General features: G+C 43.0%; 1 protein-coding gene across 1 annotated transcript in view; it reads left to right on the top strand.

Moving 5' to 3' along the window:
* Window positions 1–25728, top strand: part of UTP20 (UTP20 small subunit processome component) — a 66353-nt gene that overhangs the window by 16475 nt on the left and 24150 nt on the right. The window contains exons 16-37 of the mRNA XM_086470560.1: window positions 989–1139; window positions 1554–1616; window positions 1942–2100; window positions 3751–3827; window positions 4710–4789; window positions 5487–5730; window positions 6689–6895; window positions 8671–8761; window positions 10356–10441; window positions 10977–11102; window positions 11662–11828; window positions 12373–12581; window positions 16539–16682; window positions 19107–19186; window positions 20097–20323; window positions 21301–21445; window positions 21896–21983; window positions 23336–23479; window positions 24117–24167; window positions 24259–24411; window positions 24956–25111; window positions 25512–25652. Of these exons, the coding sequence (XP_086326686.1) occupies window positions 989–1139; window positions 1554–1616; window positions 1942–2100; window positions 3751–3827; window positions 4710–4789; window positions 5487–5730; window positions 6689–6895; window positions 8671–8761; window positions 10356–10441; window positions 10977–11102; window positions 11662–11828; window positions 12373–12581; window positions 16539–16682; window positions 19107–19186; window positions 20097–20323; window positions 21301–21445; window positions 21896–21983; window positions 23336–23479; window positions 24117–24167; window positions 24259–24411; window positions 24956–25111; window positions 25512–25652 (2989 nt within the window). The remainder of the gene's footprint in view (window positions 1–988; window positions 1140–1553; window positions 1617–1941; window positions 2101–3750; window positions 3828–4709; window positions 4790–5486; window positions 5731–6688; window positions 6896–8670; window positions 8762–10355; window positions 10442–10976; window positions 11103–11661; window positions 11829–12372; window positions 12582–16538; window positions 16683–19106; window positions 19187–20096; window positions 20324–21300; window positions 21446–21895; window positions 21984–23335; window positions 23480–24116; window positions 24168–24258; window positions 24412–24955; window positions 25112–25511; window positions 25653–25728) is intronic.

Below are 25728 nucleotides of genomic sequence, written 5' to 3'. Positions count from 1 at the left end.
AGCTACAGGGTAGTGTGTCAAACACTTGCTTCTAGTTTCACCTAGGAGCGCTGTGTTTAGTAACTGTTACATTATAATGATAAAAGAGACAGAAACAGCATATTCTAAGTTGTGTCAAAAGCCTGAACTTCTGGAGTCTTTTGATGGTGTTGGGATTCCACCATATCCTTACATACGCACGTGTGTACTTGGTCCACAATGGGAGGAGGTTTTGTATGCTCCATTTTATTTATTGTAGCTCTCTGCTAATAACTAGTGCACCTAACTGAGTGACTGGAGGGATTGAAGGAGACTGTTGCTCTCTCTCCAGCAAATCCTGCTGAACTTGTCATCTCCTATCGCTGTTGGGCTGGAGCATCTCCATATCTTTGGTGGCTTGAGCTTCAAAATACCCTGTTCAGTTAGGAAATCATGGTGCCCATGTCTGAGGCATGATGAAGATGAAGCAGCTTGCCCAGATCAAGCAGGAAGTCTTGGCAGCAAGCATCAGCCTAGTGCTTTTCTGCCACCTTTGTGCTGGGCGTGTGAAACTTGCTTGGTGCAAGGGATGTTAGGAAACAGAAGGAGGTTTCCCTGCGGGCAGGCAGGATTCCAGATGTCTCACCTAAGCCTGGGTTATTTTTTTTTCTGTTGAAGTTGATGGTTGACTGGGCGCCTGGGCAATAGCTGCAGCCCTTGTCTGACCTATGCAGACTTGTTTTCTGCAGCTGTCTGTGTGTGGGTCCAGCCTGCTAGCCCCAGCTTGACACGCCTGGTTAGTACAAAGGAGGAATCTCATGCCTCTTGGGCTGGTCATAGGTAATTGGGCTTTGAGGCTGCAAGCCAGCGTGCTGGTGAAGTCTGACTTCACCAGCCTGCTGTTGCCAGCAGAGTCTGAAGTCATGTGGAATTTTCTCTTAATATTGTTATTGTCACTACTGCCTTATTTTCAAATATCTGTATTGTTGCTGTGCTCTCTGTATGCTAATAAAACTCTGTGTTGTTTCAGCACTTTTCCTTCAGACCCCTCTGCCTTGCTGTTGGCTGACCTCTATTACACAAGGTTGGCATTGTGTGGCTGCCAGGAACCCCTTTCCCAAGGGAACCTAATGGACTTGTTTGAGAAGTTGCATCCTAATATTTCCACTGGTGTTTCCAAGGTAATCTGATTTTTTTTGAGCGTGTGCGAGATAGTTTGTGTTTTAACAATGTGATTTCAGTAAACTGAGATAAATGACAAAGGCTGAAAGGAGAAACATGAGGCTGTGTACAGCTATTACTTCCATAGCATCTGTTTAGGACTGTGTCCGTTTCTAAGAGACTGCCGTGGGCCGTGAGTTAACAGAGGTTAACTTTTAGCCCTTCGAGGCTTGCCTCTTCCCTAGAGGTGAATCAGAGCAGGAGCCTAATGTATTCATTTTGAATTGCCTGCTAGACTACAGGAGCTCATCTGTTTCTCAACCTAGTGAAATCAGCCTCCTGTGCAAAATATTAACCTCTGTTGTTAGGTGTGTATGCATCTGTGTATGTAGCCTGCATTCTCCTGCATGCTTCTGACATATTTTTCTGGATAGGTCCGGCTATTGACTGTTCGTATTCTAAACCATTTTGAGAATCCACCTTCTACACAGATTGAGGTAGGGCTAAAACTTAATTTAACATTTCAAAGCCATCTGTGTTTGATTACGTGTGTGAACTGTTTTCTGCTTTGCACAAAGCATGTGTCTGGTAGAGGTTGTCCTCTGCTTTTGTGCTTTCACATTCCAGTTTTATCTCTCTATCTCCCTGCCTCCTGATGTTTTCAGATGTGTGAGTTTTGATGCCTAAGTGGTGGAAACCAGAGCAAGTCCCTTGATGTTGTTCTTTGGTCCAAAATGGCTGGGACTTTGTGTGGTTTTGTTGAAACACCTTTAAATGAGTAAAGGACACTCATAATAAAATGCATGTCACTTGTTTGTTCAGGGTGATGGCACAGGGGAATTCCAGCCGCTGTTTGCCGTATTGCTCCAAGCAGAACTTGTGCCAGCAACAGTGAATGATTACAGAGAGAAACTTCTCCATTTGAGAAAACTAAGATGTGATATAGTGCAGTCTTCAATACCAAGTGGATCTTTGCGAGAGGTAAGTAGTTACTGTCAAAAAGAAGTTGTCACATTCCTTTATTCCAAGAGAATATTCTTACTCCATCAGATGGATTGCAGATTTTTTGATAGAGTTTGTCAAAAAATCAGTTAGCTCCCAGATTAGGTTTTAGAAAACTTACTTGTTAATAGGGATCACAGCTCCTGTTGTCCTTGGGGCTATGTGTTGTCTTGGATATTTAATAGAACAACAGTGGTGTCTAGATAAATGGCCCACAACCAGATTAATCAGGCTTTGATATCATGGAAAGGAAGGCAGATGATTCCAGGGAGAAGTGAGTCGTGAGCAAATTTGAAATCGTGACCTTGCCGTACCCTCAGCACGGTTGAACGTTGGTAGGACTCCCATTAGCCATTGGAGAGCCTAGCTTCTGGACCTTGCTGCAGGGTGAAAATCGTGTATGCCTGTGACTGTTGAATCTCCTCTGCTGCTGAGCTAAAGGGGACCTTACTTTCTAGGAAAGGCCACAATTTTACTAGTTAAATGATTGTCGTGGTTTAACTCCAGCCAGCAACTAAGCCCCACAGAGCCACTCACTCACTCCTCCCTGCCCCTCCCCGGTGGGATTAGGGACAGAATCGGAAGGGTAAAAGTGAGAAAACTCGTGGGCTGAGATAAAGACAGTTTGATGAGCAAAGCAAAAGCCGCACGCGCAAGCAAAGGAAAACAAGGAATTCATTCACCACTTCCCATCATCAGGCAGGTGTTCAGCCATCTCCGGCAAAGCAGGGCTCCATCACGCGTAACCGTTACTTGGGATGACAGATGCCATCACTCTGAACGTCCACCCCTTCTTTCTTCTCCCTGCTTTATATGCTCAGCATGATGTCATATGTTATGGAATATTCCTTTGGTCGGTTGGGGTCAGCTGCCTCAGCTGTGTCCCCTCCCAACTTCTTGCGTATCCTCAGCCCACTTGCTGGTGTGGTGGTGTGAGAAGCAGAAAAGGCCTTGGCTCTGTGTAAGCACTGCTCAGCAGTAGCTAAAATATCCCTGAATTATCAACTGTTTCCAGCACAAATCTCAAACATAGGCCCCTGCTAGCTACTATGAAGAAAATTAACTCTATCCCAGCCAAAACCAGCACAGATATCATAGATTTGGTGGAAAGGGTTTTTTTTTTTTGTTATTCTTCTGGCTGTTGCTGTACCTGTATCATTTTTCTACCTCAACTTGTAAGCTCCTGTGAGGAAGGGTTGTAGGTCAGTCCTACTGCATGTTGGTCAGCAGGGAGCCAGTCCAGAGGCCATGCTTCCAGGACTAGGGCAATGAAGACTCCACAGGAAAAACTTTCTTCTTTCTGAGATCCCTAATGCTGCTATGTCAGCCCTGAAGTTCAAGAGAGAGGCAGGCAGTCCAGGTCATCTGCTGTGCTGATCTGTTTTTTGCACATTCCTGGTATGTAGGTATGGTGACTAGATCTCAGTGCAGCTTGCAGTAAATGGGATCTAGATTTCCGCATGCAGCTGTGAGACAAGGAATGATGAAGTATGTGACTTGCTTCATTACCTGTAGTACTTGCCAGAACTTCTTTGATCAAAGTTTCCTCTTTGAGAGGAAGAAAGGTTGGAGGAGGTTGGTTGGTCTTTTAACTATTGGTTTTTTACATGGTATTGTATGTCATCCTAGGTGCCTCTTCGGTATTTACTGGGAATGCTTTATATTAACTTCAGCCCTCTCTGGGATCCTGTAATTGAACTCATAACGTGAGTATATGCGGTTGGATGCTGCAATCTGTGGTTGTCTCATAGAACATTCCTTCTGTTGTTCTGTGAACAAAAGCTGAAGTTAAAATGTCCCGATTGGAGCAATCTGTGCATGAGAATCTTCATGTGAAATCTTCTGAAACTATTTTGATCTCTCAAATAAATTGCAGCCTGTGTAGACTTACTTTTTAACTTTGTTTCTGATTTTTCTTACTATTAATGGGAGCTTGTAACAGATATAGTTAAATAGCAGCAGAGTTTTGAGTCAAAGGTAGCAGGATTTGATTAGTGTTTCACAAATGCTTAAAGGGGCAAGAAGTCCCTCTCAGCTTTCCTGTCTCTGACTTTTCTGTCCTTACTGGAAAACCTGTAAATCCTACTGAAGAGTAAGGAAGAGTTAACATGGTGACAGCTAAGCTAAATACTGGAATCTGTGTCTGCTTTCAGCATGACTATCTTCTAGTTTTTTCCCCTCTGTTGTATGATTAAAAAGGATAGGATTTTCCCCTTCAAACTAATGAATTAATAAAAAATATTAAAGCAGCTCTTCAAAAGATATATCCATGCTAATTCTTCCTTTGGTTCTATAGGATGTTACTCTACAGAAGTCAGTAGAAAGCTTGAGAACATTTTTAGTCAATTTGAGTTCATTTGAAGTCATGAGATACAACCAGATTATTTTAATAACAATTGACATTTGGGATCCATGAGTAAAGGCAAGGAAGTGCTATAGCTGTATAGTGCAGATGTCCTGTCTTTGGACACCCACATTAAAGCAGTGATCAAAGCCTCTGATTGTGTTGGTTGTTAACTTGCCTAGTGACGCATGGCATTTTATTTTTTTCCTTTTAATTTCACGCTGTCTTTGTTACATTTTGTTAGTTCTTATGCAAAGGAAATGGAGAATAAACAGTTCTGGAAGGTCTTATATGAACATTTGGAGAGGGCTGCTACCTATGCTGGTAAGTCACAGCTGCTAAATGTTGTTGCGAAAGTAACTCAGCTAATTGTCAATGACATGACAGTGGTTTTATATGCCCCAAATTTACACGTGGCAGGGGAATTCAGAACCAGGGCTCTTGACTACCAGCATCATGTCCAGGGCAGGAATGGAGAAGCTTGGAAGAAAACTGGGTCTCCTGTTCTAAACACCAAGAAGTAGATAGAAGAGGCACCTGCACTAGAGGGAAGGAGCTGCAGGCTGTGGGAAGCCGTGCAGCAGTTTCATCCCTGCTTAAGGCTGGCTCTGCCCCAACAGATCAAGCGCAATGACAAACCTGTATAATGGGGCTGACCATATTTCTGCTCCATAAATTCAGTGGAATTCCTTGCAGTGTCTTTCTTGGGTGTGCTCTTGAGGTTTCCCTATGAGTGTATGGAATCTATGATTTCATGATAGAGCCCTGAGCACACAGCCATTAGTGGGTTTCTCTGTTATTCAAGAGAACTGAGCTTATTTGAGATGGTCAGAGCTGTAAGGCATCCTAGAATACTTTCTGAGCAATGTGAGTCTTTCAGGTCAGTGTTAAATACAGTTGTCTAAATAGGTACGTGTCACCAGAAGTGTTACTTTTGTAATGGGGGACTGATCCCTTGCTGCTGGCAATTATGCAGTAACCTGAAGAGATTTTCTTCATCTGTTTTTCTTCATCTCCATAGAAATGGAGCTGCAAAATGAATTAGATGAACAGGAGGAGAGCATTGCTGAAACAGAAGGCGAGAAGATGCCAGAAGGAGGGGTAGGGACTGTCTTCCTGGAGCACCTGAAGACTAGAACAGATTGTACCGATCGGCTGGACCACACAAACTTCCGTTTTCTGCTGTGGAAAGCACTGGATAAGTTTCCAGACAGAGTGGAGCCTAGGTCGAGGGAACTTTCCCCACTTCTTTTGAGATTTATTAGGTAAGTAAGATTTATTTTTCAGTTGAGAGGACACATTGCTTTCAGTGTGTTGCTGAGCTTTAAGGCTATGGCTATCCCATTATAGACTTTATTTCCTGAATGCATGGCTGATGAGATGACTGTTTCCAGTTAAGATGACCTTTTGATTGAAATGTGGATTCTGTTAGAAACATCACACAAGAAGCAGGCTGAAATGAAACTGGGAGTACATTTCTGCTGCTCGGTCTCTCATTTACTAACTTACCACTGTCACAGCCTCATTACTCCACTTAGGGAATGATTTCAGTGGAAGTAAAGTTCCCTTTTTTTAAAATGAAAATACATTTTAATTTGGAATCACAGAAGACCAAAATATTTTCCCCCAAGGTGGGGAAAATACTCTTTTTGTTAGAGGCTAATTCAGTTTCATGGCCCTGGAGGGAAAGCAGTGATGTGCTTGCATGTGTGCACATATCAGTGTGATGCACATGGGGTAGGTGTCATCTCATGGCAGGGGAAGGTTTCTGATATTCCTTTTCTATGATTAAAAAACCCTATGTTTTGCTTGCCTCCCTGGAAAAATTGAAGCATGCTGTAGTAGGTTAGTTTCCTCACTTACTGTCACACTGCCATACTCACTGCTCACCTGACCACTTGAGGAAACACAGCCCCCGTGTTCTCCACATAACCTCTTTACAGACCTCTGGTAATTCAGTGATTCATGTCTCTCCTCCTCTCCATCAGGTACCTGCAGTCTCCTTTAGTGTATTTGGTCCCTTCCTTGTACATCTGCAACTTGTAGGCAAAGAAGCATATACTTGCTAAAATACGCTTCTTTGGGAGTTTTTAGCCATATAGTGTCCCAAGAAACAGTGCCATTAATGTGAATTGAATGGTGGATTGTGGAATTTTCAGTTGTTCTTGCCCTGAAACCCTGAAAAATGCTGTGCTTCTTAATTCCTTCCTTTTTTAAACACAGAAATGAGTACTACCCAGCAGATTCATTAGTGGCTCCATCTCAGGATCTTAGAAAGAAAACTAGTGGTACAGTAGCAGCAAAAGAAATAGCTGGTGAAGAGGTGAATGATGTTGCTATGGAGGAGGAGGAGGAGGAAGAAGAGAAGGAAGAAGGGGGACCAATTACTGTAGGACTACCGAAAAAGAAAACAAGAAGAGCTGCTGCTAAGTAAGTATTTTCAGTTTTTCCTTGCTAGTGCTTTCACAGAAAGGCAGATTCAGCAGCTCATGTTGAGATAAAAGCTACGTTTTTGTATATGTTCCTTTTTTCTTGTTTTGCTTGCATTTCGTATTTTTTCAGTGGACTATAGTAGAGTCAAAAACTCTGCCAGTACTAAACATGCAGAGACCCTGCCCAGGCTTTACCATTATCTCAGTAACTGGTGACAGTCTGTGATTTGTGTTACTTTAAGCAAAACTTAGGTGGTATTCTGAAGCCATTCTGAAGTCTTCAGAGGCTATTGTATCTGCATTCCCTTGGCTTCTCTGTGTGTATCTGTTGGTCTTTTAAAACCACGGGCATTGCCAGACACTTTGAAAAATGAGACTATTCACTCAGCTGTTTTAATATTGGGGTTCTGTCAGTGCCTACCTGTTAGAAATCTTCGTTCTTAGGGACAAAGATTTTTATTTGGTGGTGTTTTAGACTGAAGCTACATGCTGTTGTAATGTCCTTGTTTGCAGTGCCAAATACATGGAGAAAGTGACTCCTTGTATGAATTCTCCACAGTTTCTCTAATTAGAGTCTTATTACCCTGATGACCTCTGTCAAATGTCTATTACAAATACATCACAAAGATTTTTATTTTGCCACTTTTTCTGCAAAGGATGGCCCTTGTAATGACAGAGAATTTCAAAATGTCACCTTACATGTTGGAACACGACGAGTATTCGATATGTAACCTGAATTGTCATTTAATCCCAGGTGTTTTACAGAACGTTTCATATTGTTCCCAGATACTGACTGCTGTCTGCAAATTAGTGACAGTCCAAGATACTTATTTTTTGTTTTTTCAACCTCCATCTCAAAATGTCAATGTACTTAAATGGAAACATTAGTTCCTGGTAGCAGTAACAAAGGCATAAAAGATTTACCGAAGGCACGTTAATGAGTTCTGGAGTGACCTCCCTTTGCCTTCGCCCTGGACAGTTCATGCAGTCAGGCCTGTGCCGCTGCACCCTGCAGGCCGCGAGGTCTGGCTGAGGCCATGGGAGGATCCATGCCTGCCCCAAGCTTGGCCTGGGGTTGCCGGAAGGCGTCGTACTTGTCTTTTGGCTGAGCCCAGCCATGGAGGAGGGTGGCCCAGCTAAGTGTCTGAAGAGTTCAGTGTAAACTATGAACGGGAGCAGCTGTATGAGGACAGCCTCTGCCAACCCCACAGTGCATATGGTGGAGGAGACCTCATCCTGGTCACCTCTCTCCCCTCCTACAGAGTGGAGGTGGGACAGATGTGAGGTGACACAGCTGCTTCTAGAGGAGCTGACTCCCGTCTGTGCCTGCAGCCCAGCATAAGTCCAGCACAGTGTGTGGCTTCATGTTGATAGGAGCGAAATGGGCACCAGTTAAAGACAGGTGAATAAATAAAGAGATAAATTCACCTGTTTGGTGTTCCAGGCTGGGCTGGCAGAGAGAAGTAAGCTGCCTCCTCACTGTTTGTATTTCTTTCTCATCAAAAGCCGAGCCTGTCTAGTGCTGCTGAGGAAATGGCCTTCTGTGTGCAGTGAAGTGACATCTGGAAGTTGCTGCTTAGGAGAGGAAACAGGATGCCTCTTGCTGTGTTTAGCAATGGAGGCCTGTAGACTTGGAATCCTCTTGTGTTGTTTTTTGTTTATTTTTTCTTTCCTGTTACTCAATTTTAATAGAAGTTCCCCATTTGTTTATAATATTGCAGGATTGTCTCTTCTGGTCATTTAAAAAAGTGATTGTTTTGTTTTGTTTTACAGGCAACTAATAGCCCACTTACAAGTTTTCTCTAAATTCTCAAATCCTCGTGCGTTGTATCTGGAGCAGAAGTTGAACGCATTATATACCCAGGTGATACTATTTGCTGACTTTTAGAATTACTGCTGATTAATGATCTCATTCTTACTTGAATGCAGTGTCTGAGATTGCAGAAATCTGTCATTTTCTGAACCCAGTCATGAGAGACAAAAAAGGAGCTGTCCTTGAGAGGGCTTCCTAGTAGGCTTCACTTGAAATGGGCCCCTTTAGCAAAGACCTGCGTGAGATACCTGGCTTAGTTTGCCAGGAGTGGCTCATGCAGACAGATCTGGCAGCAGACAAGTAGTAGTCTTTGGCAAGGTGAAGGAGTGGCTTTAGAGGGGGTCTGTTCCACTTGCACAGCAGGATCTGGAAGAGCATTTTGAATCCCAAGCTTGGGGAATACCCGAGATTTGTTCTTGTCCTACAGTTGTGTCTACAAAGAGTGTGGTCAGTGTGAACAACAGATCATTTTGCATCAAAAACCAAAATTTCTTCTTGACGAATATTCAGTTTGATAAGATTCCTTTTTGAGGGATTTCCCTGAAGGAATTGTCAAAAATAGGACTCTGAAGAGGGATTCTAAGTTTTATCCTACACTACTTAAAAGAGTATTTTATTAATTTTGCTGGGTTTTGTTGGTTCTTGATTTGTGGATTTGTTCAGCTCATTGAAGTTTTCTCTAATTGTTCCAAGTTTGTGTTCTCTAAGGCTGCGATCAGTGGGCTATAGAACTGTATTAAATGGTATGAACCTGTTAGTTCCCTGGGTTTCAGCTGGCAGCTGGTGTGGGAATGGGAAGGTGAATTCATTAGTCCCCGTATCTGAGAATCTGTAATGAACATCCACTCAGTTAGCCTCAGAGTTTTGCTTCGGAAAGAATTGGTCCATGTATTTACTTGCCTGTATCCTTAGGAAAATATTGAACAGATATATACATGCCAAAACAGTGTGTGAACAACAGCCTGATATAAATAGAGGAATAACTTCATCACTTACTGTTTGCCGTTTATGTGTTTTAGCATGTGTATTCTCGTGGCTGGTGTGTCCATCTGGCGTAGGGATGTCAGGGCAAAGTGACCTATGGTGACTCTAGCCTGTGCTGTTTGGTAGGAGACTGAAGAACTGATAAGGATGCTGCATGGGGAAATGATCTGTATTTCTCAGTGCCTAGGTTATGAGGAGTCATCTTTGAGAGAGGGCAAATGTCAGTGAGACTTTGCGTATCAAGTCTTACGACTATTTTGTGTTTGTCACTGGAAAGAAATGCAAGTGTCTTGGGATGGTTTGGGTAGTCTGCTTTTTAATCCACTCTTCCCCGATACACAAGTGGTAACTGGTTTCGGAGGCTGAAAATGAGCACTGACAGTGGTCCAAAAGACAATTATGAAAAAACCAAACAACATAACTACCCTGTGTAGATGGGGGCGAAAAGTATGTATGAACTACCAGAAATCATGCCCGCTTTTTTTAAGTGACAGTTGTGTATGCACATCTTGGTTTTATACTGGCAATACACACACTCTGTTTCCATTTTGTTAAGTTAGTCCAACACCTGCTTGAGCTTGGAGCCTTTGGGTTGTTTCACTATTTTCAATAAGCACTTCTGTCTTCTAGATAAAGACTCATGTTCTTTCGTCATTTGCAGTTACTGTCCCATCAAGACCAGAATGTACAGCGGATAGCTCTTGACTGTATAATGACATACAAGCATCCTCATCTACTGCCATACAGGTAAAAGCTTTTATATTGTTTTATCATTGGTGAATGAGCCTGCTGTCATATCAGGAGCCTTCAAAGAGGGAACTTTTCCTGTATTTGTTGAAAATGTATGTATAAATTTTAGTTTTAGCCAGCTGTATATTTCCTATCTAAAACAGGAAATAAGGTTTGAGGTTGGTCAGTGTCTCTTTTTTACAGGAAAATGACACTTTCATTCTGTCCCAGAGTAGTGTCTGCTTAGTAGTTGTATCATTTTCAAAGAGGTCTTTTGTACTGATGATTTATAACCACCCAGAGAAAGTGACAGCATAAAACTGTAGCTTGTGGTGGAATAATCACTTCAGAATGTGTCCCAGGAGTACTTTCCTACATAATTAACTTGAACTTGCTGGCTTTTTAAATATTTTTTTATGAACGGGTGGGAACATAGTACTTTAGTATTTTATATACAGCATAGCTTAGATAGGTAGGTAATTAGGTATGGATGTGTGTGTCTGTTTATTTTTATAACCCCTACCTGCCCTCAAGTGATGTTTTTTACTCACAGGGAGAACTTGCAAAGGCTACTGGAGGACAAGAGTTTTAAAGAAGAAATAGTCCATTTCAGTATTTCTGAGGAGACTGCAGTAGTAAAAATGGAGCATCGACCAGATCTCATGCCTGTTCTTATGAGGTGTGTCATGAAGTGTGGGTTTAAGAGTTTCATGTCAAAGTACTGTGAGCAGAGATGTAATGCTGCTGCTTCTCATTTTAGACAGTTGAGATAAACCTATGGTTAATGGTCTAGTTTGATGACTTACTTTGTGATGTTCTGTATGGTTTCCTTATTAACACATTTGTGTAATGTGTAATGCAAATGGTATCTTCTTTAAAATCAGTGTTTTGGTAAATACTGTTTCTGGTAAGGCTTACAGAGAATTGTGAGAATATTTCAGTTCACTGAGTATTGCAACTTATTTTTTTAAGATACGGTGATGCAAGTTACCGTGCAGATAACTAGTTTTATACCTGAAGTCTTCAGCAGAGCTTCCATTGTGGTAGCAGAAGCTGATCTCTCACTGGGATGTTTTTGGGCAACGTGTAGTAATTCAGTGGACACCCTGAAGGGGGGATTTCCACTCGGCTTGTTCTCACTAGAGAATATTTTTAAATGGAGTTTCTTCTGCAGAATAAGAGTCTGGGAAACACATGGCTTGCTGAAAGCTAATGCAACCTCTTTTTGGTTCTTGAAGAATTCTCTATGGCAGAATGAGAAACAAAACAGGGAGCAAAACACAGGGCAAGTCTTCAGCAAGCACTCGCATGTCGATCGTTCTGCGATTTCTTGCCGGCTCACTGCCGGAAGAGATACGGATGTTCTTGGATCTACTCTTTGAAGCTGTGAAGCAATTCAGTAATGGTAGGTACAGGCAGTAGAACCTGGGGGTATGGTACTTCCTGACCTGTAGAGATGTGGGAGGGTAAATAGACTTAGTACTGTTATCTGCTTCAGTTTGTCTCTAACAGTGCCTTGGAAGGATGAAAGGATGAAAGGAAACTCTTACTAAGGACTGAGGTTCCCCATAGCTTTTCCTTACAAAGCATGATGGCTCTGTTTTACAGGTCCAAGGTCAGAAAAACTGAATGACTTGCCACAGCTGTGCAAGTAAGCTGTAGCAGGAATGAGAATGTAGCTCAGGAATGAGCAATCACTGGCATCATAGGCTAGCCTATGTATGATGGCAATAAACAGAGGTTGTAAAGTGCTCTGATACTGTAGCAGTGGGAGACATCCGAGTGTGACAGAGGGATGGAGAGCCAGAGCTGTGCTTATTTAAAAAGCTGAGTGTAAGGATCTGTGATTTAGGGCCAGATTATACTGTTTTTCTTTGAAAATTATTTTCAGTAGTGAGTATCTTCATGGTGCTTCTCTAGATAGGTAGCTGTTCCTTTGTGTGTTGCAGGACCTTGCCAGACTGCAGTGCTTCGAAGTATGTCAGAGCTGGATTTAGCTAAAGTCCTGCCTCTTGGGCGTCAGCATAGCCTCTTCAATGGTCTTGAAGTTGTGTTGAAAAACATGGGACATTTGATCCATCAGTACCTGCCTGAAATTCTACAGATTCTGCTGTGCATGACAGCTGTGGTATCCTGCATCCTCCAGCAAAGAGAGAAGGTACAATATACAAAAATGATACACAAACAAATGTGTAAATTAAATTCCATTCCCTCCTCCTCCCCTTAGCTTGCACATGTACACACACCGTCACTGGTTCAGGTAAAGATAAGTTTAATGCCTGCATGAAGTGAAGCTTAGCAGTTAGATGTCTGTCAAAATAGAGGCCGGTGATATTTGTCTGAAAGTGCTACAGGGCTCAGGCAGTGCAGGTGGACTTACTGTATTTAGAAAGCTGCTTTGGACTGCATTTTTGTTTGAATTACTGAAGAGGGAGTTGGAGGTGATGTGTCTGTATGGAAATCCTGCTCTGTGGAGAGATGGGCATGAGGGAGAACTAAATTATTTGTTGTAAGGGTAACGAGATTTTATGGCTGGAAGTTGAAATCAGTCTTAAAGATGTAGTTTCTTTACTGCAAGGATAAAACATTTGAGTAGGGGAAGGAGAGGATTTAAAATTCCTTGCCTGAGAACTTCAGAGCAAAACTTGGTTTTGAGATGTTTTGCTGTAGTGCTAGACCCCAGGGGAGCTCAGCATTGTGGATGATCACAGTGATGATCTACAGTGATTGTCTTCTGTCATGGGACACAGGAAGAGTGTGCCTTCAGCACACTAGAAACATGTGCAGTGCTGTATCAGGAGTAGTCATGCTAATCCAGTGTCACAATTTGGGTCTCAGCCAGGTATCTGCAGAGCGCTGTGAATGTTTTTTTCCCTTGCTGTGCAGTGGCTGTATATGCAGAAAAGGTCAGATGAGGGAAACATTCTGTTAAAGATTGGCTGCACTTAAAGATGGGGCATGTTGACTTACTGCTGCCCTGTGCCCAGGAGAGCAGTGCAGAGGTCCCTGTGCTCTAGCCCAGCTAGCTCAGGGGGTCTCTTGCCAGCTGTTTGGAAGCTATGTCGTTGAGCCAGGCTTTTCTTTTTCTGAAACTAATGCCTTTCACAGAATCACAGAATGGTGGAGGTTGGAAGGGATCTCTGGAGATCATCTAGTCCAACCCCCCTGCTAAAGCAGGTTCACCTAGGGCAAGTTGCACAGGACCATGTCCAGGCAGGTTTTGAATATCTCCAGAGACGGAGACACCACAACCTCCCTGGGCAGCCTGTTCCAGTGCTCTGCCACCCTCAGAGTAAATTTTTTCCTCACGTTCAGGTGGAACTTCCTGTGCTCCAATTTGTGCCCGTTGCCCCTTGTCCTGTCGCTGGGCACCACTGGAAAGAGCCTGGCCCTGTCCTCTTGGCACCCACCCTTTAGATATGCATAAGCATTGATAAGGTCCCCTCTCAGTCTTCTCTTCTCCAGACTAAAGAGCCCCAGGTCTCTCAGCCTTTCCTCATAAGAGAGATGCTCCAGCCCCGCCATCGTCTTCATAGCCCTCTGCTGGACTCTCTCCAGTAGCTCCCCGTCCCTCTTGAACTGGGGAGCCCAGAACTGGACACAGCACTCCAGATGTGGCCTCACCGGAGCAGAGCAGAGGGGGAGGAGAACCCTCAACCTGCTGACCACACTCTTCTTGATGCACCCCAAGATGCTGTTGGCCTTCTTGGCCACAAGGGCACAGTGCTGGCTCATGGGTAACTTGCTGTCCACCAGGACTCCCAGGTCCTTCTCCACAGAGCTGCTCTCCAGCAGGTCAACCCCCAGCCTGTACTGGTGCATGGGGTTATTCCTTCCCGAGTGCAGGACCCTACACTTGCCCTTATTGAACCTCATTTGGTTCCTCTCTGTCCAGCTCTCCCACCTGTCCAAGTCTCGCTGAATGGCAGCACAGCCTTCTGGTGTGCCAGCCGCTCCTCCCAGTTTTGTGTCATCAGCAAACTTGCTGAGGATGCACTCTGTCCCTTCATCCAGGTCATTGATGAATATGTTGAACAAGCCTTTGCCAGGCTTCAATCCAGATAGGAAAAGGAAAGCTTGAGTTTTGTCCGGTGAAAAGCCTGATCATGTATTAGGTGCAAAACAAGCAAACTGCACAGTCATCATCACGGCAGTGTTGAAAGGAATTATGAGATGATAGGCTGAGCAAGTGGTGTATTGAAAGGAATTATGTGATGATAGACTGCACAAGTGGTGTTAGGTAATGAGTGTTTTGTCACCATGCGTGTGTGTTCTTGCCAAGACCCGTCTGTGAGCATTCGAGGTTAGAACTTGCCTTGAAAACAGTCCATCAAATAACGCAAGCCCTTGCAGTCAGGTGACATCTGAGGTCCCATGGTTGCCTGCAGGCTGCACAGAACCTTGTAACTGTCTTCATTTATGAAAGGAATGAGCAAATTTTAGGACAGCAGCATCCCAAAGTCTGATTTAAGCCATGGATTGCATGTGCCTACATGTTTTAAACTGCGAAAGCAGTTTAAAAGCTGCTCCATTCATTCCTGGAATAGTTAAGTTTTGCCAGAGTTACTACAGTTATCCTGGCATCGTTGTGTAAGGTGTGGAGTGACAGTCTGTCATTTATCTGTACTTAATTTAGCACTTCATTAGCCCATGAGATGTTAAAAGCTCAAGGAACTGTGTGACAAATGTGTTTATCTTGACTAATGATTAGAAGACATTCTTGGGGTTTGAGAGTAATTTATTGCAGGCTGATACTGCCTGGAGAGTTAAGCATCAACTTTGGCTATTTTAAGCCAAGTTATCCATTTCCCATTTCCTACTGATTGTATTCAGTATTGAGTTTCTTGGCCCTCTCAAAGACTTGATCTCAGAGGACTACTGTTATGGTGATTGAACAGTGGGAGACCCAAAATTATTTCACTTGGGGGTCACCATTAGGCATAGCAGCCTGGTCTGTGCTTTGGCTCCTCAAGCAGCTCATTTGCTGCCTGGAAGCTGATTGCACACCATTAGTACGCATTCAGCACAGCTTGGGAGGTCCTGGGCAAAAGCACCTTTGGTTGCTTTGCCACCATCTCCTCTTTGTCTTTTTATCTGTGATTTTGGGTACAAAGGGAGTATAAAAGTGTATTGCATGGTAGAGGTCCACAAGTCCATAGGTACATCAAATTAAAAAATTGTGATGTCTTTCAGTGAGGCTTTGACACCAAAGCTGCTTTGCAAAATAGGAGATATAAGTGTTTATTCTGTGTGGCGGATCATTATATGTACTGGAGACCCTGAGGAACCCAAGACATAGCTCCAGTCTCGCACAGCGGTCTTTATTTGCTCTAATGTGGCTCTTTTTTCTGAGACTGGAGTTCAGTATGTCTGCACTGTGGAGCTACCATCATGTGTTTGTGCTGTGAGCTGCATCGCACAGTATGAAGATAATTTAGCTTGCTCAAGTTAAGGCTGTTCTCAGGGAGAAAAGTCAGAGTGCAGCAGTGCATGGCTAACTTCATGATTAGCTGTGTGGCTGATTTCCTTACTGAAATGTTTCCCCGAGAAAGGCTATAGAACGTAGCCACTAAATGGGCACAGGAAGCATCCTCCTGTAACCAAATGGTATACTCCCCCCCTCCCCTGCGCTGTTGGAGAAGGTGATTCACATTCTTGCCTTCTCTATTCCTCCCCCTTCTCCTTGTCTGTTGCTTTCTTTTCTTCCCAGTAGATCTCCATGTGCAAAGTACAGCTTTGCTTTCGAGAGCTGATTTGGGTGCTTTCCTGTGTAAAACAGAATTATTTAAGTGTCAGGGCTAGAAACATGACTGTGGTGTAGCTTTCTGCATTTTGTCCAGAAAGGGCAGATGCTACTTCAAACCTGTCAGCATGGATTTTCATGATCTGAAGGAGTGCTGTGTAACTCACTGCAGGAACAGGCACCTCTTAGAAAAATTCAGGTCAGCTGTGAGACGTAGATTGCTACTGTGAGCAAGTTACAGGAGAAAACAGAAGAACATTGTGATAGTTCCAGCAAAGGTTGTATCTGTGGTCAACGAATTGCTGTATTTAATTTCAGAGCGAGTTGTTAGTAGTTGTTCTGCAAAAGTCTTACTGGGTTTTGTTTTTACAGATCCAACCTAGGTTGATTAATCCACTGAAGAATTTGAGGCGTCTTGGACTCAAGCTCGTGGCAGAGTTTTTTTCTGATTATGAGACCTACAAATTTAGTGTGGAAGAGATTGATGCACTTTTCCATGCAGTGGTATGGCCTCAGGTAAGCATTTCTTGTTCTTCCAAACAGCTTGTGTGTAACATGTACCATGCAGAGAACTCCAGCTGTGCTGGAGTCCATAGTGTCAGCTATGTCCGTCACAAGATTGGATGAGGCCTCAGACAGATTCTGGCATTCTGATGTGTATGTGCAAGGCCAGTTTCTTGACTCGTGTCAGATTAGTCCTGGAATAATCAAGTCACAGGATAAAGTACAAATTAATCCATCTGAATAAAATGAATGCCATTTCTTTGTACTTTCACCATAGAAGCGGACTTCTTCCCTGGATGCTTCAGGGAAGCAAAATAATACTAGTTACTTCTAGGTGCACTTTGCTACTTTTCTGTGTGACAGTTATTGGGCCTGTGGTAGGGGACTGCAGAAACAAATGCTGCTGCAGGACAGGAAGGGCCCAGCATGGTCTGTCAGTGGGCTGTGTGCTCTTGTGCCTGCCTGCTGGGAGTCCTGTATGAGCACAGCGACAAGGCATAGGGTTGTGGCCTTCATCAGAGGAATTCAGATCGCCTCTGAGTTGGGAAGATGCACTATTGTGAGAGGAAGAGAAAATACATAGTATTTAAAATTAAATTGTGCTGGCTGTGTCAGTGCGTTGGGCTCTGAGGTTATCAGGGAATGCACGTACCAGCTGCTGGATCATCTCTGCTCTAAAGGCAGTCACCTCCACCCAAAGGGTAGCTGAGCAAGATGGGCTGACTCCAACAGAGCTCTTCCACTGAGGTTTTTGGGTATCCAAATGTGCAACTTCCTTGCAGCAGAAAAGCCTGTCAGAGAGCACCAGGAGGAACTGCTGTCGTCTATGAAACCCCAGATCTGCTTCTCTAGATACTGTGTTTGTTTACTCCAACCCTGTTTCTTTTCCATGCCACTAATAATACGTGACATGTAGTATATGTATTTGGACAAACAGTAAATAAAATAGTTTCAGGCAGAGCATATAGCTCTGCATTTCACTGGGCTGAGCAACAGAGAGTTGTATGTTTCTGTTTCGTCCAGGGAGTCTTTTCAAAGCTGAGGTGCTACATGGGCCAAGCAGTGAACGTTCACTGCAGTCCCAGAGCAGTTCAAGCATGTAGTTTGGGCTTTAAGTCAGCATAGCACTTAATGCTTTCGAGGTGCATTGTGTTTGCAAACACAGAGTAAATCTGAACAAAATGTAAACTGTTGTTAAAAAGTTAGAACTCCTGCTGTCCTTACAGATGAGCTGGTTTTGGAGCTTGGATGGTTGTACGATCCAGAAGCTCCCTCTAGAGGGAGTCTCTGCCAGTGAACTCCATGAAGGTTTGGGTTTGGCAGAAGAATGATTCAACTTGTGTACTTTCCTTTTCAAGGCTATGTAATTGAGGTGTAAAAAACTGATGGAGCAGGCAAATTTTTCTAAGCCTTGGAACTGTAGTTTTCAGCTCTTCATACCACAGGGATTTGCTGCAGAGGCTCAATGTCGTTAGCCTGCACAGCAGTATTCGTGCAGGATTGGAATAATGCTTTACTCTTCGTTGTATATCGTTCAGAAAAGCTGTATTTTATGCAGAGCAATAACGTTACCAGCCTTTGGGGGCAGCAGCAGAAGCTTTCTAAGACCCTGGCTGTGATGGTCAGACGTGCCTTCTTTTCTGTCATGCTCGGATCTTGAGCCCAGACTAAGCTAGTCCAAACCCCACATGCACCATCCTGGATATTGCCCCCAAATGCACTGGAGCCTCCCCTGCCTGTGTGTTCACAGTGGTGCCCTTCTGACAGTCCAGCTGTGGGCAGAGTGGAAGCTCAGCTGTGTGACTTGTGTGCAGCCCTGTTGGGCTGTGGAGTGGCAAAGAGGAGGGAGCCAGACCTGTGCACTGGGTCTCTTTTGCCTATATCCAGTCATGTGAAGGAGCAGCAGCTACTGTGTGGGGCTCAGGCTGGGCAGCTCTTAGGTGGGGTTGTTTTGGACACAGAATGCTGTTAGGAGATCCCATTCCTGGGGTGCAGTGCAGTGCTCGAGTCTCTCCCTGAGCAGAGAGAGGACTTTTATAGCAACGAGGCCATGGAGACAGAGCAGATGCTGGAATGGCAAGTGCTTCGGCCAGGGCATAGGAAGTGTGGGAGGAGCGAGTCTTGGGCGTTGTGCTTGAGATCTCGTAGGTATGCCTGGGAGAGGTTGCTAGGTCTCTGTGGCAAATGTGGGGCTCCTTGGGGAGCCAGTTTCAAGGGGAGGGCAAAAATGGTACCTGAAGTAGTTTATAAATAGGAGTAAGATAATCTAAGAGTGATTCCACAAGTATTGAGGAAGCTGAAAAAATGATGATGAAACTGCTTTCTAAAAGAAGGTAAACTATAGATTGTATTGAGGTCTTTGTTAGAGATGAGGTTTTTAAGTGGCTTTACCTGCTTACGTTGCAGTGGTATCTGATTTTTTTTTTTCTCCTTTAGGTCTGCAGATTGGCTTCAGAGAGTCAGTATTCTCCAACTTTTCTGCTCAAACTCATTCACACCTGGAGTAAGAATCCCAGGTAAGTGTTCCGCTTGCAAAGAAGTGTAAGTACTTCACTTGAGTACACAAGATTCAAGGAAAAAAGACCACGCTAAGAGATTATGAATAATTGTGTCAAACCCCATATTTCTTTTTCCATTAGGCTGTTATTCTTTTGATAGCAGTCCAGATGCAGCTGGAAAACCTTCCAATTTGTGCAATTACTCTCATTTTAGTGGGCTGCTTTTCCCATATATTAACGACTAAGCACATATGTAGTCCAAACTCAGCTGATGGGTGAGGAGGAAGGCTGACTTCTTAGAATATGTCTGTGTCTTGATCAGTGACTTCTTAGTCTTGGGAGACAGGAAGTCAATTTTACAATTTGTCATGTCATTCATGTCTTTTGATTCCCTGTTTCTTTCTGTTTTATGAAAGAACATCAGCAGGTTCAGCACAGAATCTATGACTGAGATTCTGATACTGAAAGTTGTAAGGGAGCTTTTTTTGATGCAGACACTGTGAGAAATTCCAGCTCAACTGTTTTGAGTCATCTTTGGCCCTTCCACAGACTCACTGCTTTTCCTTTGCTAAGGTATCCATTATCTGTTTTAAGACCCATCATTTGTAGGCATGAAGAACTTGTGTAAAAACTGTTACTGGATCATTAGATTAAGAGCAGACTAACAGGAGACTTTTACAAACATCAATGGAGAAAAAGTTAGGTTTTAGAGGATGCTGTCTTGAAGCAGGAAAAGGGATCTGATGACCTGTCAACCTCCATTCATTCTATTTTTCATGACACTGTTGTTCTGTCATCTTTTTTTGTGCTTTTTCCTTGTTTGAAGTAGAAGACAGTCATTATCTTTTTGTGCGACTTTTTGCCCAAAAGAGTTATGAAGTTCTGAACTTAAATTTTCAGCCAACCTTTTTTGTAATCTTTCTTTCAGGTATTTCCCCTTGCTGGCCAAGCAGCAGCCAAATCACCCAGAGTGTGATATACTGTCAAATGTGTTTGCTGTGCTGTCAGCCAAGAATCTGTCTGAGGCCACATCCAGCCTTGTGATGGACATAGCTGATAGCCTTCTCAACAGCCCAGATTTTGAACCCACGGAGCAGGTTTCCAGTTTGAATGTGACTGACTGTGTTGTGATGGTCACTGGAGACAGGACAGAAGGTATGCCTGTGTAAGAGTCATGAGAGGCCCGTTGGGTGCTTTGGATGGAGGTGTTAAATTATGATGAGGTTCTCTTTGCGTTGGTTGAGAATACCAGGGAGGGAGACCTCCCAGTGAAGATGAAAACATCAGTGCACAAATTTGTCCTGGCATGCTCAAGAACTGTAAAGTCCTGTTTGTCTAATGACTGTTGAGATCCACATGTGAGCGTCAGGGTCCTGAGCATGGAGAAATTCCTTGTGAAGAAGGAAAATGTGTTGTCAGCCTGTTTTGTCTATAAAGCTTTTACTCATATGATAACTCCAAGAACTGCATTGCTGACTTGACTCTGAGCCCAACATCAGGTTTTATATAAAGGCCCACTCCATGTATGCACGTGGTTGTGTACCACTTTGATGTTCAGTCTGTGCTCCCTGACAAGAAAGACCTGACATTGATTCCTTTTGTCTTTGAGTGGTAGTAGACAGGAAGGGTGGTGTGCTGTGTTTGATGCTGTGGAGCCATCTTTCACCTGTAACACTCAAAGGTGATGGAAAGGAAAGCACTTATCGCTGTGCCCTTATTATGGCAGCTTTAATTTGCACAAGAGGTCAGTGATAGAATAAAGAAAACTACATCTATAAATGTTCCAGCCACTTTAGGAGCTGGTTACTACCTTTGAGGAATGTCCATGGTACCTGTTGATAAGCCCACACTTACTGGGTCTCTTACTGAAATCTGAGGAGAGCTTTTATTCTTTTGTGTGTGCTTTGGGCCCAGCTTAGGCATGTTAGACTTCATCTCAGCAAGTGCATGTTCCCAGCAGCCAGGTGCCCTGCACATTGGTAGCTCCCTTTGATTTTTTTTTTTTTTTTTTTTCTTTCCACTGATAAAACCTCCTTTGTCTGCGTTTTGCCCTTTGTTTGTATAGGGTTGGATCTCCCTTCTGTTGATTGCTGCACAGAGTTGGGTGTTGCTAACTGTTGTATCCCTTACAGAGACCCTCAGCCTAGGTTGCCGCTTGGTTCTGCCCCATGTTCCTGCCATACTTCAGTACTTCAGCAAAACAATGTTAAATGTGGAGAAGGTGAGAAAGAAGAAGTATAGAGCTCAAGTCAGCAAAGAGCTGAGTATTCTTTCCAAGTAAGTGATTCTTTAGAGCTCAAAACAGTTAAAAAGTTGGAAGGAGGGAAGGAGGAAGAAAGAGGCTTTTTGTAATAGGTTCCAAATTAAAAAAAACATTACATCTCAAACTATTTAAATTTAGAAAAGTTGAAAATACCTGGATTTGTCATTGACCTTGCAAGTTGCTGGTGACTGAGGCAAAAAGTTTTCAGAAATTGATTCTAGCTATTTCTGTTGCTCATACTCAAAAGCAATGCCTCTTGGGGTAGGAGAAGGTACAGAAATGCCTGCAGTCAGGTTGAACTGAATACTTGGGCTCATACCATGATTTTAGTGGGTATATTGTATTAGCCTGGATGGGCTGATGAAGCCCTGTGATATGGCAGTAGAACTGACTGAGTTGTTCTTTGCTCTATACTGGTGATTGGGTTGATATAAAATAGTAAATTACCTTGTCTCATTGTGCAGGATCAGCAAATTTATACAGGAAAAGAGTCAGAATTCAGTTCTTGTGAGCCTTCTCCTTCCTTTCCTGTATCAGAGTAACATGGAGCAGGTAGGTAGAAATTACTTTCCCCGCCCCCCCAATAAACATATGTTTTTCTTTTAATAAAGTATATTTGTTTAAGATGCAGTTAAGTCTTACTGAGTTCATGCCATTTCTTATGATTGGCCTGAAATCAAGTCTTCATGTGTTTGTAGTCTGCTGAGAACGCTGTGTTGTTGCGTGTTGATGTGTACGAGTCACTGGATACTTTGAAGGGATGCCAGTGCTCAGGCTGAGTCTGTTCCCTCTTTTCATGGGGAAGATCTGCAGAAGATTTTATGCCATCTTTACCTCCTTTGCCACTGTAGTCAATCAAATTCCTTGCAGTGTTTGAAATGTGGATTTTGGGCACTTCAAGTATAAAGCCACAGCATCTGGACGGCAATATGAATACACATGGTTGAGTATGTAGTACGTGCTGTGTAATGGGCAGCGCTACATTGGTCTGTTGCAGGATGGAAGGCAAACGTTATACAGTACTACTGACATGCTCCTGTATCTCCTGCTTCTATTCTGTTCTCCTTCCACTCTGAAGGAATCCATATGCAGTTACAGAATTGTATCTGAGTACTGAAACTTCCCTAAAATCCTAAATTCCTCAGGGATGCAAAGCATATGGTCTGCCATTGAAGGAAGCAGAGCTTTCCATGGCTTAGGCTTTTATAAACTGTTAATTAAATCAAGCACTGAGGATATTGGTAGACTATTTTGTCTTGGATTCCCTTGCTGCCAGACCTTCTTTTCAGAAATATAGTCCCATCTACAATGAATGAATCTATTGATTATTCAGCTTGATTGCCTCAATCCTTGGATCAAGGCTTGTGTCTTGTTTTTCTTAAAAGGCATGCAGTTGCTCGATGAGAGATTTTAGGTTTGCAGGAAGAACTGCTAGGCAGCAGTCTGTAGCTTCTGCTTTGCCAAGTGGTCATTTAATTGTTCACAGAGGATTCTTGGTTTTTTAATGTGTGAATCACTAGGGAACTATACATGATTTCCATTCAGGGAGATCATACAAGTGTATGGTGCTGTGAATGTTCGTTTCACAGATTAAAGAAAGACTACTTTTAAAAGCTCTATTAATTCTCCTGACCTTTGAGTCATTTGAGGAAAGACACAAAAAAGAAGTCTTCATTGTGATGGCACTCTAACGCTGTGCTGGTGTCTGATTGAAAGAGCTTCTGAGAGATTTGATGGTCGCATTGAGCGTGTCCTCCTGATTCTTTGTTCTCATTCGGTATCTGTGATCTGAATAAAATACAGCAAAGTGGTTAAGTTCACTCTGGGTCTTGAAATACTTCCCAAGGAAATGAAATAATCTCATGAGGTTTCAGTATTTATTGATGGTTATCTGTTTCTTTCAGGGTACAGAGATTGACATTCTGGAGACAGTGCAGAACTTGCTGAGGCATTGCTCAAACCCTACAAGCTTTCTCAAACCACTCGCAAAGCTTTTTTCTGTTATCCAGAACAAACTGTCTCGACATAAACTGTGCTTGGTATTTCAGGTATTGCATTTTTATATGGTTTTTTGTGCTTTTTTTACTTCTAAGAGATCAAGAACAAAATAAATAGCAGAATTTATCTGTGCTGTACATGAGCTTAAAAACCTTTTTAGTCTGCATCATCTGTTGAGTGAAAGTAAGAGAGTTGTATATGATGGAAGTTAATGAGCTGCACAAAGATTTGTAAAAGTTTTGGCTTACAGCCTGGTTGATGTGAGCATCACCAGGGTTCTTTTGTGTAAGAGAAGCCAAATAAAGCACACTTCATCTGTAATGAATCCTGTATCTTTATGAAATAAGGATGGATTTCAGCGTGCTGAAGGTGATTTTTATTTGTATTCTTCTCTCACAGATTTATAGCAGTCATGCTGTTTTGTACTTCTTTGAAGTGACTTACCTAACTTCTTTTTTCAGCAGGAAAACCCAGGAAGCACTCAGTGTAGATATTTAGAAAGTTAGGAACTTAAAACATACGTCTTCCGACTTATGGAAGAATGGCTCTTAGTAAGTTTGTAACAGGAGAAAGAAAAGATTAATGCTGTTGCTTTCTTTATTTTTTGTTCAACTGGCAAAGTCTTGAGTTTTCCAAATTTTTAACAACTATAGCAGTTAAACTATTTTCTTTTATGTTTCTTTTTAGACTTTATCTGACTTGGACAGTGAATTGAAGTATATTACTGATGTTGTTAAGGTATGCACAGCTTCTTTGCTTACTTTTTTCCCCAACATTGTATTATCATGTTTCTGGCCTTTTTCATTAATAACTTGTTGCTCTCCCTTAGCTGAACGCCTTTGACCAACGACATCTCGATGATATCGACTTTGATGTACGTCTGTCAACATTCCAGTCAATCACAGCCCACATCAAGGAAATGCAAGCAGTGGATATTGACTTCCTTATCCCCGTTATGCACAACTGCTTCTATACCATCCAGGTTGGCTGAATGTTCCTTCTCTTGCTTTATGCACCATGTGTCCATCATGAATCTGACTTCCAGATTATTTCCATTGGCTGTTTTTTGACACTGTGAAACATTCAGGGAATGTATTTGAGTCTTCTTGCAAAAACCTGTTTTTAAGTTTTGTCCACTTGCCTTTTCACCTGTGTGTCCAGAAGGTCACATACAGTGCATCGAGAAGGCTCACCCAGGCGCAGTGCACCTTTCTGTCAGTGAGCCATGGAACTGTTCAGTCAATTTGTACCGTGTAAAAGGCATATTACAGTCTTGAAAGGCTGCTTTGCTTTTCATTGTAGCATGTTTGGTTGTGTGGGCCTGCTGGTAAATCTAAAAGATTTTTCCTGGTTGCAAGTCTGGGCATTAATTCAGGACTAGAACTTCTACAGGAAGGGTCTCAAGAGTTACTGGATCTCTATAGGCCTTGTTATGTTGTGTCCAGTGGTACTGTTCAGTCCAGTCTTTTGGGGAGAAAAAGGTATTATATCCAGACTCATGTGGTACAATTTCTTCATCCGCTCAGCTAGGGGATATGGCTCTCAGTGACAACGCAAGCCTTTGCTTGACCAGTTTTATCCGCCGACTGGCAGAAATCGACCACACAGAAGATGACTACAAGGAGCTAATCCAGCACACTCTCCTGGAATCTGTGAGAAGGGGGCTGAAGAGTAAGACTGAGGTAAGACAGTGCTATCTGATGACACATCTCCAGCTGTCCTCAGGACACCAGGGTATATGAGACATTTTATGGATGAGTTCTGTGAGTCCCTTGCTAGGATAAGAAGTGCAGGGACCCACTGTAAACTTACCCTTCATTTGAAATCTTACAAAAATCTAGAAAGTTGTAGAACTCAGCTGTCTTGTGTTTCTTTGCCATTGTTCAGCTTTTCTTAATTGTGACTCGTTCTTTGGAGCGGAGACTTTGATTTATGTGCAGTCCAAAATACAGGTGTATTTGCTGTTACTAAAGAATAGGGCTTGTTGCCCTGAACCACTTGTAAATGACAGCACTGCTGTTCTGAGGAGTGTGTGGCAACCTCTCCAAGGGGTACTTAACGTTCCCTGCTTTCTGTTTGCAGAGCATCCAGCAGGACTACACATCACTGCTTTCCTGCCTCATTCAGACATTCCCAACAAATCCTGAATTCCGGGATTTGGTCCAGTTGACCAACCGCCATGATCCTGACATGGACTTCTTTGAGAACATGAAACACATGCAGGTAAAAAGCAACAGGCATTCCCTAGTACCTCTCTTCCCCTGCTGATGTAAAAGCATGTTACTGTGGGGTAATGTTT

This window comes from Leptosomus discolor, chromosome 1 (genome assembly GCF_034619465.1).
Source record: "Leptosomus discolor isolate bLepDis1 chromosome 1, bLepDis1.hap2, whole genome shotgun sequence".
NCBI classification, from domain to species: domain Eukaryota; kingdom Metazoa; phylum Chordata; class Aves; order Leptosomiformes; family Leptosomidae; genus Leptosomus; species Leptosomus discolor.
This window is presented reverse-complemented; position numbering and strand designations above follow the sequence as displayed.